Below are 15,464 nucleotides of genomic sequence, written 5' to 3' on the forward strand. Positions count from 1 at the left end.
ATGTAATGGATATGTGCTAAGTCGGGTCCAACTCTTTGTGACCCCATGGACTGTAGCACATCAGTCTCCTCTGTGCATGGACTTTTCCAGGCAGGAATACTGGAGTGGGTTACCATGTCATCCTCCAGGGAAATCTTCACCACCCAGGGATGGGATCTGAGTCTCTTGTGTTTCCTGCATTGGCAGGCAGATTCTTTACCACTGCGCCACCTGGGAATCCCAAGAAGACATGCAAACAAATACCTGTAGATGAATGTTCACAGCAGTACCATTTTTAATAATCAAAATATGGAAGCAGGAAACTAAATATGATATATCCATACAATAGGCTATTGTTCAGCCAAAAAGAAAAGGAATGAGTTACAGATACATATCACAATGTGAATGAACCTTGAACACATGATGCTAAGTGAAAGAAAAAGTCTCAGACACAAAAGTCCACATGTTGTATGATTTATTTTATATGAAATATTCCAACTAAGCAAATCCATAAGGACAGAAATCTGATTAGTGGCCGTCGGGGGCCAGAGGGATGGAGAAATGGAGGGTGATTACTAATGGCTCTGAGTTTCATTTTGGAGTGATGAAAATGCCTTGGAACAAGATAGAGGTGATGGCTGGACAACATTATGAATGTGCCAAATGATGCTTCACTGTACACTTGCACATGGTTAATATTATCTTGTGTGAATTTTGAAAAATATATGCCTTTAATAATTCAGCCAGCATAGAGCTAACTCTCTTAATTTACCTATTACGAGAAGAATATCTATTAACAGAAGAGGCCAGCAAAATAAGGGAAAACAGGTAATTACAAATTGTGATTATTATAAAGAAAATAAACATAGATAAGCTGGATAGTGATAGAGGAGGTCAGTCATAGCTTCTCTGAAGAAATGTAAAATTTACATGACCCTGAGCATACTTCCTGAGCCTCGGTTTCCTTTGGTGACATGTTTTGTGTGTGTGTATGTCTGTTTTAAATCTGTCTCTTTTTCTTCAGAAGAGGTCTAGAGGGAGACTTTGGGGTCTATAGTGATGAAGTTTCAAAGTTCTCCTGCCCCAGTAATAACTCAGGGGGAGAAATACTAGACTAGAATTTCATACAAGCCCTCTTCACGTCTAATATTTCAGGAATACCAGGCTAGAAAGATTAAAATGATAAGATTATATTATTTGCTTTCCATCGAAAAAGAGGGATATAATTGTTTTAAATGTATAGTTAGCATAAGATTGTAGATGAAGGTCAACTTACCAGTTACATTTAGAAAAAAAGAATTTCAAACAAGAAGGTACTAAGCTGGTACTTTTAGGTCTTATCAATTGCTCCGTGTTCTTACTCTTGTCCTTTTACAAGGGCTGATTTCAACCACAGTTTAATCAATAGGTTCTCCAGAGCTCTTCTGAAAAGAAAACCTAATGCAAACAAATTTCACATTTCTCCTCAGTCACTGTAAGCATAGAGTGTGCTGAGAAAGATGAGATAGAGGGGCCACATGCATAGCTTCACGCATCACTGGAAGGACTGATAGAAAAAAAAATACAGATGGAAAAATTGGAAGGCTTTAAGATTAGAAATGAATTATCAATGTATATTTAAGCCTTAACAAACTGTAAGATGTTCCTGCCTCAGTCTAACCCTGATATTTTTGATTCCCAACATTTGTTTTCACAATGAGTGGTCAAAGACTACAGTCGAATCTATAGTTTAAGGAGCCACCTTTGAAGCAGTTGAGTTCTACTCCATTCTGTAGTAACTGAACTTTCAGATTTTCCACCCCTCTGTGCAATTTTTCAGTCTCCAAATGTTTGTAGCACTTCAAAAATACACTCTGCTTTTGTTTTTACCAAAAAAAAAATATGTACGAAAGATTATGACTTGAGAAAGAAGACTGTTAAACCATATAAAACATAGAAGCCTAAAACAACTTAATCCTTAAAAAATATCAATCAAATCCCTATCTTTTTCTGCACTTCATAAAGTGGGAAGAGATTTCCAAACATGTTGGAAATGTTGTTATTTCCCCTAGGGACCAGGAAATTAACATAGTATACAGGTCAAGTGTTTAGTGGCGCCGCCGTTAGAGGACGTATTTGACAATCATGTTGCTGGTAATTCTGTTGGAGTGGAGAGAGACACTGAATACCATGCATTATCATGCATAGGGGGTGTGATTATAGAATAATTGAAACTGTGCTACCCTTAGGTATGGAATAACATGACTTTTATTATACTCTATAGCTAATCAGGTACTATACAAAATTTCTCTTCCCACGTATATTTTTCTTTCTTACCTCCTGCCTGCACTACCCAGATTTCCACAGCTCAATCTGTAGCTGTGTAATACTGTCATCCTTTGAAAGATAAATTTAAAAACCTCTGGTCGCTTCCTTGCATGCCAATTCAGAATCTTTGGCTGTTTCAAAGTAGCACACAGCTAAGGAACCTGTGGAGAACTTCAGTACACTGTACTGACTTCCAGAAACTGTACTTACAGGAAGTATTTTAATTCTATCTTCTGTGTCAGAGATTGACTTCTTGATTATGTCCAGAAATGTTTGTTAATCCCTAGTAGTTGCTCTGGATTTAGGCCAGTTTTCTTTCTCCCTTATAAAACATGGCCCTAAGTCAGTCCTTTCCAAAGCTGTTCCTCTTACAAGTATGTATATACATGTAGAAAGTGTATAGTAGAAAAAGTTGATGAAACCGTGATATTTCTTTAATTCCTGCTGCTTGCTCCCCTTTTATTCCTTTTGAGATGTTTGGGAGTTTTAAGGACCTAACTTTTCAAAGAAACTCAAGTTAAAGTTCCTTCTGCCTTTCTCCCATAGGCATCTATTCTAGAATGTAAAATAATATAAAATTGGGGCTAAGAGTAGGTAGTTTTCTTTTGTTTTAAATTATGTATATATAATTTATGTGCACTAACCCAGCACTACTTATCTTCAGTATAGTATACAGAAGAGACCAATGAATTAGAAGTTAGGAGATATGAATTCCAATCCCATTTCTGTCACCAGTTAGTAGAACTTAGACAAATCATTGACTTACTTTATTTTTGGTCCCTTTTTTGGGACCCTTTTTTTGGGTCCCTTTGCTGTAACCTTGGGAGGCTGAAAGAAGTAACTCTATCTGTGTTGTTTGTACACTACGTTTTGTGCACTGGTGTCTCCTGCAGGGTTGCCCTTGCTAGAACAAAGTAGGTTTTAACAAAATTTCACATCAATATTTCTTCACTGAAAATCATGAGTATTAACTCTCAATTATGAACAACCATTTTGCCCACATACATATAATATCCTGTCTCTCTACCCATTTGACAAACATTGGAACCAGCAGTCATGATTTAATTTTTGCCCAGACTGCAGCTGATAAAACAATAGAAGCTGAGTAGATATGTGCTCATGATTTTTACTGTGCATCCTGGCTGAGCACTCTTTTCCCATTTACTCCATCCCACCATATTTCCCTGACTACAGTGAGCCACAGTGCCATAGCAGTCATACTACAAATTTAATGATGACGGATGGGACTCTTTGAGAATGTGTCATTCCCCTCGGGGGGTTGTATGTTTATTAATGTGTCACAAGTTGCTTGCTTCCTCTTAGCTCTTCTCAGTAAATAGGACTGTAGCATTCATTGGATGCTGCTTTATTTTTAGCTTTTAAAACCACCTCCTGATGAACAGAAACAGTAAACAAGTATTAAAACATTGCAAGTAATTTGAAAATAGTGCTATCCTGGGGAGTCTGGAATTTCAGACATTACCAGACAGTAGTAAATTAGCAATCACCTCACAAACCTAGGGAATAAAAGACAGGAAAATAAGAATTTCTAAGTGTGTTCATCTGGAGCCACTTTCTGAAAATTAGGGTTCAGTTTCATTTATAATAGAGCAAGACAGGGTGACTGAGGTGAGGAGTTTTATTTTGTATGAACTTTCCTCATTCTTGTCTAGCCCAACCACATATCCCAGATGACAACAGAAGGACTTATCTGCATTCTTGTGCTTCACACTAATTAAACACCAAGGAACTGAAGGCATCATCATGGTGATACTATCTATCTAACCTACCTTCTAAACAAACACTGTTTAGCCCTACTGCAAAATAGAAATATAAAGAAAGTAGGAAAAGAGAATCCAGTACTGATAATAAGCTCTAATACTCACTAAAAGCCTGAAACTGTATTTTAAGGCTTCCCTGGTGGCTCAGACCATAAAGAATCTGCCCGCAATGCAGAAGACCCAGGTTCGATCCCTGGGTTAGGAAGATCCCCTGGAGAAGGGAATGGCTACCCACTCCAGTATTCTTGCCTGGGAAATCCCATGGACGGAGGAGTCTGGCGGGCTGCAGTCCATGGGGTCGAAAAGAGTTGGACATGACTGAGACCCACACTGGCTTTATAACAAGACCATGTTTTAACATGCTTGATTCTCACAGCAGCCTATGAGGTTTTTAGTACTGTTTCCTCCTTGTATAGATGATGAAATGGAAGCCTAAAGTGAAGTAACTTTCCCTATTTTCAAAAGTAATGAGTGATTGGGCTGGAATCCGAACCTCTGCTGTTGGGCTTTAGTGATCTTACTGTTGACCCAATGGCCTTGTATTTGATACAAGGAGATGTGGGAAAACCGACAACTATGTAAGTCTGAGGAGAAAGAAGACCTAAGACTCTTGAATTTAAAAGATTAATGTGGAAGGTTCAAAATTAGAATTCACTGATTTACTTCTTAGAAAAGTCTGTTCTTTAAGAATTCTAACATGTTCTACAAATATCAGTATGTTTCTAAACCTCAAATATTTTAAGACAGTTGAATGCATCCTAAAATAGTTTAATAATTTAGTAAATTATTTTTTCTTAAAAAGAATTATCTTAAAAGGAGCCTGAGAAGAGCATGCTTTAGTCTGTACTGGAATGAAAGTAATAAATAATGCATGAGCAATATATATTGCTGGCAGACCCAAAGAGGATTTTTTTCCCTCTTGGGTGTGAAGCTCAAGCTAAAATTTAACACACTTTCTCTGCTCTCAAAGCTTTTTCTTTTTCAATATCTTCCATGCTGAAAGATTGACTCTACCTTTCATATACTCATCTGAGAATACTTCTTTATCATCTAGTATGTCTCTCTTTCCTTTGCTCCCTCACTATCACATTGATTCTATATCTTAAATATATTTTAAACATGATCCCTCCTTTTTATCTCAATGGACATTGCCTTTATTGGAATTGCCATTTTTTTTTCCTGAGTAAATACAATTGCTTCCTAATTTGTCTCACTGTACTTAGTCCTCCTTCCAGTCCGGTTCAATTCATTTTTCTCACTACAATCAGAAAAATCTTTCCAAAATCCAAATGTCATTATTTCCCAGCATAAAGCCCAAAGTCTTTATGGTGACTTTACAGGACTTTCAACCTGGCTTCTGCACATGTCTCTAGTTCCAATCCCTACTCTTCTTTATCACTACCTTATAATTCAGTCACACCAAATTATTTGCATTTCTTCAAGCATGCTAAGTTGTCCATGCTCTAAGCCTTTGTGCATAGTATTCTTGAAATAGCCTTTCTTAAAATTACTAATACTCTAAATTATTCATACTTTAAGATAATCATATATGACAATTTATCAAGTCTTCTTATTTCTTTCTTTGGCACTCCTGTGGTGGTACCTGCTACCTTTGTAGTATTTAGCATTTTGAAGTTCAACTGTTTACTTGTGTATCATTTCTAGATTGTGAGGGATTGGAACAGGGAATATGTCTCACCATTCTAGAAAAATCCCTGAGCGCCTTCTCTGAGGACGTTTTTCAGGCTACTGATTGTTTAACAGCTAATGGTTTCACGTATTAAGTATTGTAGCTATACTTGTAGACTACATATTATATGAAGCTAGAGAAATCTAAATTCTGATTTTTTGTGGAAGTTTTCTCTGCTACCCAAAATAAAGCTGAATAACTAACAGTAATGGTAACCTCTGTTTTGCTCCTTTACTCTCAACACTTCTCACACCAGATGCGTGGGGTTTTGCCCACATGAGATCATTCTTCAACCAGCTGGATGTCTTACCATTCAGTTCGGTTCTGGCACTATCTTCCTGGACTTAGTGGCAGATCTCACAGGTTAAGGGCTCAGTCCTGGGAGAGGCCAGTTGCAAGTCCACAAATTACCTACACCTCTGACTGATCAGCTGTCAATCAGAGGTTTGTGGAACGCCCTCAGATTCTGTCATTTGTTAGAATGGGTCATAGAACTCAGAAAGTCAGGTTTATTACTATTGGTGATTTATTGCAAAGTGTATTTCAAAAGATACAAATGAACAGCCAGATGAAAGAGGCGTGTAGGGCAAGGGGTGAGGGAAGAGGCCCGGAGCTGGCACGAGCTCTCCAGGCCTGCCACCAACCAGCACTGCCCTTGTTCACCAAAGCTGAAGCTCACCAAACCTTTTGCTTTAAGAGTTTTTAAAGAGCTCAGTCTCCAATGCCTGTCCCCTTCCTGTCAGTCGGTGGGGCTGAAAGGTCAAACTCTGATCTCTTGGTCTATCTAGGAGTTCCACTCAAAGTCAGCTGTTAGCACAAACCCAAATGTGATCAAAAGGGACCCCTTATGAATAATACTCAGGAAAAATCACTCAAGAAATTGTAAGAGTTTTAGCAGATCTGTGCCAGGAAAAATACCAAATATGTTCTCTATTATACCACAACACATCTGGCTATTTTCTGGTTCTTCTCATTGTGTCATATTAGCATGAGAAAAAAGAAAAGCAGGAATCTAAATCAAGTTGCTGCTTAAACAACAAAGCATCTTGACTGAATAAGGGGGAGGACTTGGGGGTTGTGGTCCATGTACGTCAATGCAAAGTAGAGAGGAATCAACATCACTGAGCACCCGTGTGTGTGTTAATCACTCAGTCGTGTTCAACTCTTTGTGACCCCATGGACTTCCGCCAGGTACCTCTGTCCATGGAATTCTCCAAGCAAGAATACTGGAGTGGGTAGCCATTACCTTCTCCTGGTTGAATGCCCAGGGCAGGCCAAACAGGTTTTCATTTAGTATCACATTCAATACTTGGAAAAGTGTTGTCTCTGCACACCACTTGAGAGTTTCAGAGGTACTTGGTGAGTTGCCTCAAGTTGTAAATATGACAGTAAGACTCAAGTCCCGAACTTTGATGGCCATGTACATGTATATGCCATCAAGCACTTACCAAAAGAGTTCTCTTAAGAAAGCCTTAAGTCTGATGTCCAATTCTTCTCTTTATTCTCACTGCCTGGACAATGACTGACACATTATCAGTGTTCACTGACTGTCCAGAGGCTAAATTAGCAAACAGAAATTGTGCAATTTACAAGAAAACTTCCTTTGGTCTGACTTTTTCAAAGAGATCTCTGAACACAATTTCTATTCTCATGCATTCCATTATAAACCTAATCTCGGATCTAGCAAAGAATAAATTGATGTGCTGATTTAATCAGTTGATTCTGTAGAATTTGTCTATCAGAATGGGGTTGTCCTTACATAATATATCAGTATGTTTCTCCTGTCTCACAACCTGGACTGCAGTCCAAGTGGGTATGAGTCTGTGAAGATAGATTGTAACTGAGCAATACTTTTATCCAAGACTGTTTACTGCCCGTAGTCATTGAAAACATCCCCTCTTAGCAGACAACCAGTAAGTACTTTGTGACTTGAGCAGCCTTATTCCTGTCCTTTCATTATGTTTAATAGATCAGTTACATTTTCCTATTTCTTTGTTTGATTTACCAATTTTATTTTTAATTAATTTTTATTTAAGGAAAATACATCCTTGAGGCATGCATGCCTTAAGGGCATGCCGACCCAAAAGACAGGAACAGAAGAGAGGCCTCTGGCCCAATTTTGGTTCCTCTTTTTATATGTTTTTTTTCTCCTCCTCCTGGGCCTGCCCTATGTAAATTGGGCTAGCCAGGAGTGCTGTTTGTTCTACCTGAGGTCCTCACTCAGGTTCTCAGAGCTTCCTTTGTTTTATTTTCATGGGCTTTTCCCTTCCTTATCTTTTAACCACCACCATTCTGGACTCCTTTTTCCTATTCTAACTACCTAACAAAATGAAAGTATAAAGTTCCTTGTAGATAAAGCAGGGAAGAGTGTGATTAAACTAAAATATAAAGTGTATTTCTTTAAAACATTTTATCTGAAAAACTTAGGGTGATAGATGAGTAAACACAAACTTACAAACAGTATGTGGTAGTTTCTTTTTATCATGAGGGTATGCAACCGTATCTCATGCAGTGTGAATTATTTCCCTGGTGACCAATGAATGCCTGATTCCCTTGTGGCTCAGCAGTAAAGAACCCAACTGCAAAGCAGGAGGAGACCTGGATTCTATCCCCGGGTGGGGAAGATCCCCTGGAGAAGGAAATGGCAGCCCACTCCAGTATTCTTGCCTGGAAAATCCCATGGACAGAGGAGCCTGGTGGCCTACAGTCCATGGGGTCACAAAGAGTCAGACACGACTAAGTGACTAACAACAACAATTTTTATTGGAATATAGTTGAGTTACAATGTTGTCTTAGTTCCTGCTATATAGCAAAGTGAATCAGTTATACATACACATATATCCACTCTTTTTTAGATCCTTTTCCCATAAAGATCAGTACAGAGTATTGAGTAGAGTTCCTTGTGCTCTATGGTAAGTCCTCATTAGTTATCTATTTTATATATAATAGTGTGAATATGTTAATCCCAGTCTCCCAATTTATCCCCCTTTGGTAACCATAAGCTTGTTTTCTATAACTGTGACTCTATTTCTGTTTTGTAAATAAGTTAAATTTTATTATTATTTTTTTAGATTACACATACAAGTGATACCATATGGTATTTGTCTTTCTTTGTCTGACTTACGTTACCCACTAGGACAATCTCTACGTTCATCCATGTCACTGTAAATGGCATCATTTCATTTGTATTTATGGCTGAGTGTGAGTTTACTGATTTTAGCATAATGATACCCAAACTTGATTTCTTTCTTGACCTAAATCTTATTTTATTACTTTTCTTTTTCTAGATAACAAAAATCTCTATTGAATATTTTTTCAAACCAAACCTGTATATATTATAAAACTTTCTTCCCAGCATATGAAAAATACATAAATGGTTTAACAGAACCAAGCGTTGTTTAGCCGACAGATAGAGCCCTGTGGAATAAGCCATGATACCATACATTAATTAATCAATAGAGTTTTTATCCTTCTTTCCCTTTTTGACTAAAGTAAATGCACTCCCTTGGCATCGGTTGCTATTTGTTCACACCAGGTCACCATATTTATTCTGCTTTGTTACAGAAACTCCACTTACTGTATGAAAGTATCCATCTCACTGACAGTAGGCGAAAATGACACTGGACTCTGCTACAATTCCAAGATGAAGTACTTTGATAAAGCTGAACTTAGCAAAAGCAAGGAAATTGCCTGCCGTGACATAGAAGACTTTTTACTACCAAGCAGAGAACCTGAAATACTGTGGTATAAGGTATGGAATATGAATGATTTTATTGCTCATAAATAGATTCATGTGTATCTTATAGGGCAAGTTGGATAAAAAAAAATTAATGGGTGTTCTGTAGTTCAGTTCTGCCTTTATAAAATACTATAGCAAGTTGTGCTGGTCATTGTAAGTGTTTAAACCAGTGATTTTGAAAATCCTAGTCAATATTTATATGGTAGTCCACTGTAGTAAGCTATTGTGTGAATGTTTACATATAATTTATGCTGATAATCATTTCAATTCTATTATAATCTGTGTTGATAATTTCAAGAACTGAAATATGTCAAGCATTCATTTCAAAGCACTCGTATAAGCAGTCCAAAATATCTGCATACAACAGAGAAAGGATTGACTTGCTTCTGTGATAAAATTGTATACCAGTTTTATTGAAATATTCTGTTTAATGGAAGTACCTTTGTGCATATTCTAATCCTTTTCATATAAAAGTATACATATTTTTGAAAACCTGATGAAAATGTATAACATTATTTAAAAAGTGCTACTTTAACTTTTTTTTTTCAAAAACCAAAACAAAATTTAACCTTAAACAGAATAATCAGATGCTGTTCTTACTGTCACATCATTGAGTGAACTTCAGGATTTGAACATATTCTTTAACTAATTTATGTCATAAAAGATAGTTTTGTTATTGAACATGCTCAAGAAAATACAGTATACAAGCTGTGAACATTTGTCTGGAATATTTTATCCATGGTTTAAAGATTCCTAGTATAAACTTTGTTTTGTCCAACTAACTGGAAATAGTAATGTAGGAAGCTGGATCTTTTAATAACTAGATTCACAAATATCAGTATAAAGAATGTGAGTCCTTAGGACTGATAGCTTTTGAGTTCCAGACTTGTTAGAAATGAAACAGGAAATACATCTTTCAGTTCAGTTCAGTTCAGTCGCTCAGTTGTGTCCGACTGTTTGAGACCCCATGAACCGCAGCACGCCAGGCCTCCCTGTCCATCAACAACTCCCAGAGTCCACCCAAATTCATGTCCATTGAGTCAGTGATGCCATCCAACCATCTTATCCTCTGTCATCCCCTTCTCCTCCTGCCCTCAATCTTTCCCAGCATCAGGGTCTTTTCAAATGAATCAGCTCTTCGCATCAGGTGACCAAAGTATTGGAGTTTCAGCTTCAACACCAGTCCTTCCAATGAATACCCAGGACTGATCTGCTTTAGGATGGACTGGTTGGATCTCCCTGCAGTCCAAGGGACTCTCAAGAGTCTTCTCCAACATCACAGTGCAAAAGCATCAATTCTTCGGCACTCAGCTTTCTTTATAGTCCAACTCTCACATCCATACATGATCACTGGAAAAATCATAGCCTTGACTAGATGGACCTTTGTTGACAAAGTCATGTCTCTGCTTTTTAATGTGCTGTCTAGGTTGGTCATAACTTTCCTTCCAAGGAGTAAGCGTCTTTTAATTTCATGGCTGCAATCTCCATCTGCAGTGATTTTGGAACCCCCAAAAATAGTCAGCCACTCTTTCCACTGCTTCTCTATCTATTTGCCATGAAGTGACGGGACCAGATGCCATGATCTTAGTTTTCTGAATGTTGAGCTTTAAGCCAACTTTTTCACTTTCCTCTTCACTGTCTGCCATATGGGTGATGTCATCTGCATATCTGAGGTTATTGATATTTCTCTCGGCAATCTTGATTCCAGTTTGTGCTTCTTCCAGCCCAGCGTTTCTCATAATGCACTCTGCATATAAGTTAAATAAGCAGGGTGACAATATACAACCTTGAGGTACTCCTTTCCCTATTTGGAACCAGTCTGTTGTTCCATGTTCAGTTCTAACTGTTGTTTCCTGACCTGCATACAGGTTTCTCAAGAGGCAGGTCAGGTGGTCTGGTATTCCCATCTCTTTCAGTATCTTCCAGAGTTTATTGTGAGCCACACAGTTAAAGGCTTTGGCATAGTCATTAAAGCAGAAATAGATGTTTTTCTGGAACGCTCTTGCTTTTTCGATGATCTGGCGGATGTTGGCAATTTGATCTGTGGTTCCTCTGCCTTTTCTAAAACCAGCTTGAACATCTGGAAGTTCATGGTTCATGTATTGTTGAAGCCTGGCTTGGAGAATTTTCAGCATTACTTTGCTAGCCTGTGAGATGAGTGCAATTGTGCGCTAGTTTGAGCTTTCTTTGGCGTTGCCTTTCTTTGGGATTGAAATGAAAACTGATACATCTTTAGTAATCTTTAAAGGGTTTTTCCAATATTAGCAATGCCCTTCTCTGAATGACTTACTTTCATTCTTGATTATAAACAGTGAAGGAGGATTCAGAACATCAGGGGAACTGTTGACATAGTGTTTTACTTTTCCCTGGATTTCTGTCTTGAACAATGTTAAATAGCCTTAAAATTATCCCCACTCTTTCTGTTTCTATGCATATGAGCTATGTATTTTATGTGTCTTAATTGTATGACTATTTCTAACCCTGATTTTATGAAGTTTGCTTGCTTTCCATAGGAAGATTCTAAGCAAGCCCTGATGATTTCCTCAAAAAGAAGGGATATTAGGAGGGTTTGACCCGAAGTCTTCAATCACAAGTATTTTTTCCAGTGTACATTCAACTCCTAGATATGCAATTTCTTTGTTGTTTGCTAAGAAGTTCATCCTGGAGCAGGAAATGGCAATTCACTCCAGTAGTCTTGCCTGGAAAATTCCATGGGCAGAAGAGCCTGGCAGGCTACAGTCCATGGGGTTGCAGAGAGTCAGACACAACTGAGCACACACTTGCACGCATAAGAAGTTGATCTTGAGAGTTACGCACTTTTTCTCATTTTTTTTGCAAATAGTAGCTCAGAATTTGCTGAAATATTAGAAACTACACACACATCCCCCACACAGAGTCTTACACTCAGTTTTTAAAATGACTAGCCTCATATTGGTCCTTTAGTCATATTTCCACCATCTCCCCAGTCACTGAGACCTTAAGCTAGATAGATCACAACTAGTGAAGTGATGGGTGAAGATGCAGTATATCTGGAATTTAAAGAAGTCTTCATATTATTTTTCCACAGTCAAGGGAACATATATGGCAAACATTTAGTGCATAATTCACAGTTTATACAACTAATATGAGGATATTAAATGTGTAGTTTGCACTGAAATAGCCAATTACACACAGACATTGAGATACATAATCAAAACAATGGTCTGTATAGATTTGATTTGCCAATAAATTTTTAAAAAGATATGACTTCTGGATAGTGTTAAAAGGTTTAAAGCTATTTTATCTTCATTCCATTGATTTCTAATCTGGCTAGAGAAAATGGACTTCTGTTTCTCAAAAACAGAAATCTCCTGAGCCAACATCATAAAAATCCAAAACTTAAATCAGAGACCATAATTTGGTATTAACAATGAAAATTGGTATTATGGAACTATGAAGATCTTGCATAAAAATGATGGCCATTTCCTCCATGGATTGCAGAATATATATGCTATGAAAAGATCAAATTATTTTTAAATGTGACATTAAAAGATTTAAAATATTGAATTAAAGTATTTTTCTCCAGTTTTTTTCTACTTTCCACTAAAAAATTCATTTTATGTTTTATGTTATTAGTATCAAGGTAGTTAATTTCATAAAAATCAAATGTAAAATATTTTCTTCTAAAAGTGATATCAAAAATAATCTTAATAAATGTTACTTTTATTATATCAAATAAATCAACACATATATATCTGATTTAGAGACACTAATCTTATGCATTAATAAAGTGAATCTTAAATACTTTTTTCTAAATTGAGAACCTGGTTTCCTGGAAATATGGAAAAGGTTTGAAAATCTTTAGCATCAATTCCAAACTCTTCAGCATTTTTAAAATATAACTCTAGAAGTTTTAGTTTAGTCATTTAAAATGTTTTATTTTTAAGTCACTGTATGTACTATAAACATTTTATATTCTTCATGTAGGAATGTAGGACAAAAACATGGAGGCCAAGTATAGTATTCAAAAGAGATACCCTGCTTATAAGAGAAGTCAGAGAAGATGACATTGGAAATTATACATGTGAGTTAAAATATGGAGGCTTTGTTGTGAGAAGAACTACTGAGCTAACTGTTACAGGTAAGTTCAGTCTTCAGTATTTCACTTGCAAGTAATGAAACTAACATTTTAAGTTTTACTTTTGTGCTTCATATTGATTTTTTCAAATCTTTGCAGTGAAAGAACCACTTAACCAAATGCTAAATATATTCCTATAGGTGAAATTTATTCCTTCTTGTTTTCAAATCATATTGCCCTGAAATGCATTTGAAAGGTTAAAGAAAATAGGCTTAGAGGATTATAGAAATGTTAGCTTTTGAAAGTCCTTGAAATAATGAGTATACAATTTCAGAAAATTATGCTTATATTTTGTAGTGGTGTCATTTTTAGAAACATTTCCTAGAGTGTTGAAATGGAATATATGAAATTTACCTCGATCTTCCTGTCTTGTTCCAAATTAGAAAAATTACTTTTTTATTCATGTATCACTCTGTGAACTTGACACATGTTCTCATGAACTTGAATATAACAAAATATCACATGCAATGTTTGAATAATTATGTGAGATGCATTGCATGGTCTCATTCCTGTATGTGGTTATTAAGGTAGAAGGGCATGAGAGCAAAATTCAGGACAGTCTGTAATCACAGACCTACAACTCACTAGTCATGTGATAATTTTAATCACCACAACCTTCAGAATATCAATTTCCTCATGTATAAAATGGTGATGATAAAGTTTGCCTTGTTTATTCCATAGGATTTTTGCAAGAATTGAATGAGGTAAGCTAATATGTATGAAATCCATTAGCAAGATATAGAATTACACACAAATATGCATAATTTTTGTCATTTTAAATGATATATTCTTAAATAATGTATTCATCCCTCATTTAATGTTATTGTGTACTTCTCTCAAAGTGGCTCCAACAGATAAATTGGGGGGATCAAAAATCAGTGCTTCAGTCAGTTAAAGACATTATTCTCATCTTATTAAGAGAGATTCTTAAATAGTGATATCTCTGCTTTTTAATATGCTGTCTAGGTTTGGCATAGCTTTCCTTCCAAGGAGCAAGCATCTTTTTTATTTCATGGCAACAGTCACCATCCACAGTGATTTTAAAGCCCAAGAAAATTAAATCTGCAATTGCTTCCAGTCTTTCCCCTTCTGTTTGCCCTGAAGTAATGGGACCGGATGCCGTGATCTTAGTTTTTTGAATGTTGAGTTTTAAACCAACTTTTTCACTCTCCTTTTTCATCTTCATCAAGAAAGCTCTTTAGTTCCTCTTTGCTTGCTCCTGTTAGAGTGGTATCATCTGCATATCTGTGGCTGTCAGTATTTCCCCCAGAAATCTTGATCCCAGCTTTTGATTCATCCAGCCCAGCATTTCTCATGATGTACTCTGCATATAAGTTAAATAAATGGTGACAATATACAGCCTTGACATACTCCTTTCCCAATTTGGAACCAGTCTGTTGTTCCATGTCTGGTACTAACTATTGCTTTTTGACCTGCATACAGGTTTCTCAGGAGGCAGGTAAGGTGGTCTAGTATTCCCATCTCTTTAAGAATTTTCCAGTTTGTTGTGATCCACACAGTCAAAGGCTTTGGCATAGTCAACGAAGCAGAAGTAAATGCTTTTCTGGAATTCCCTTGATTTCTCTGTGATCCAACGGATGTTGGCAATTTGATGTATGGTTCTTGTGTCTTTGCTGCACCCAATTGAACATCTAGAAGTTCTTGGTTCATGTACTGCTGAAGTCTAGCTTGAAGGATTTTGAGCATTACTTTGCTAGCATGTGAAATGAGCGCAAATGTGAAATAGTTTGAACATTCTTTGGTATTCCCCATCTTTGGAATTGAAATGAAAACTGACGTTTTCCAGTCCTGTGGCCACTGTTGAGTTTTCCAAATTTGCTGGCATATTGA

The 15,464-nt window shown here is 36.8% G+C and overlaps 1 protein-coding gene across 1 annotated transcript in view; it reads left to right on the plus strand.

Moving 5' to 3' along the window:
• IL1RAPL1 (interleukin 1 receptor accessory protein like 1) overlaps positions 1-15,464 on the plus strand; it is a 757,712-nt gene that overhangs the window by 180,448 nt on the left and 561,800 nt on the right. The window contains exons 3-4 of the mRNA XM_065916682.1: positions 9,322-9,508; positions 13,463-13,616. Coding sequence (XP_065772754.1) covers positions 9,322-9,508; positions 13,463-13,616 — 341 coding nt within the window. The remainder of the gene's footprint in view (positions 1-9,321; positions 9,509-13,462; positions 13,617-15,464) is intronic.

This window comes from Muntiacus reevesi, chromosome X (genome assembly GCF_963930625.1).
Source record: "Muntiacus reevesi chromosome X, mMunRee1.1, whole genome shotgun sequence".
NCBI classification, from domain to species: Eukaryota; Metazoa; Chordata; class Mammalia; order Artiodactyla; family Cervidae; genus Muntiacus; species Muntiacus reevesi.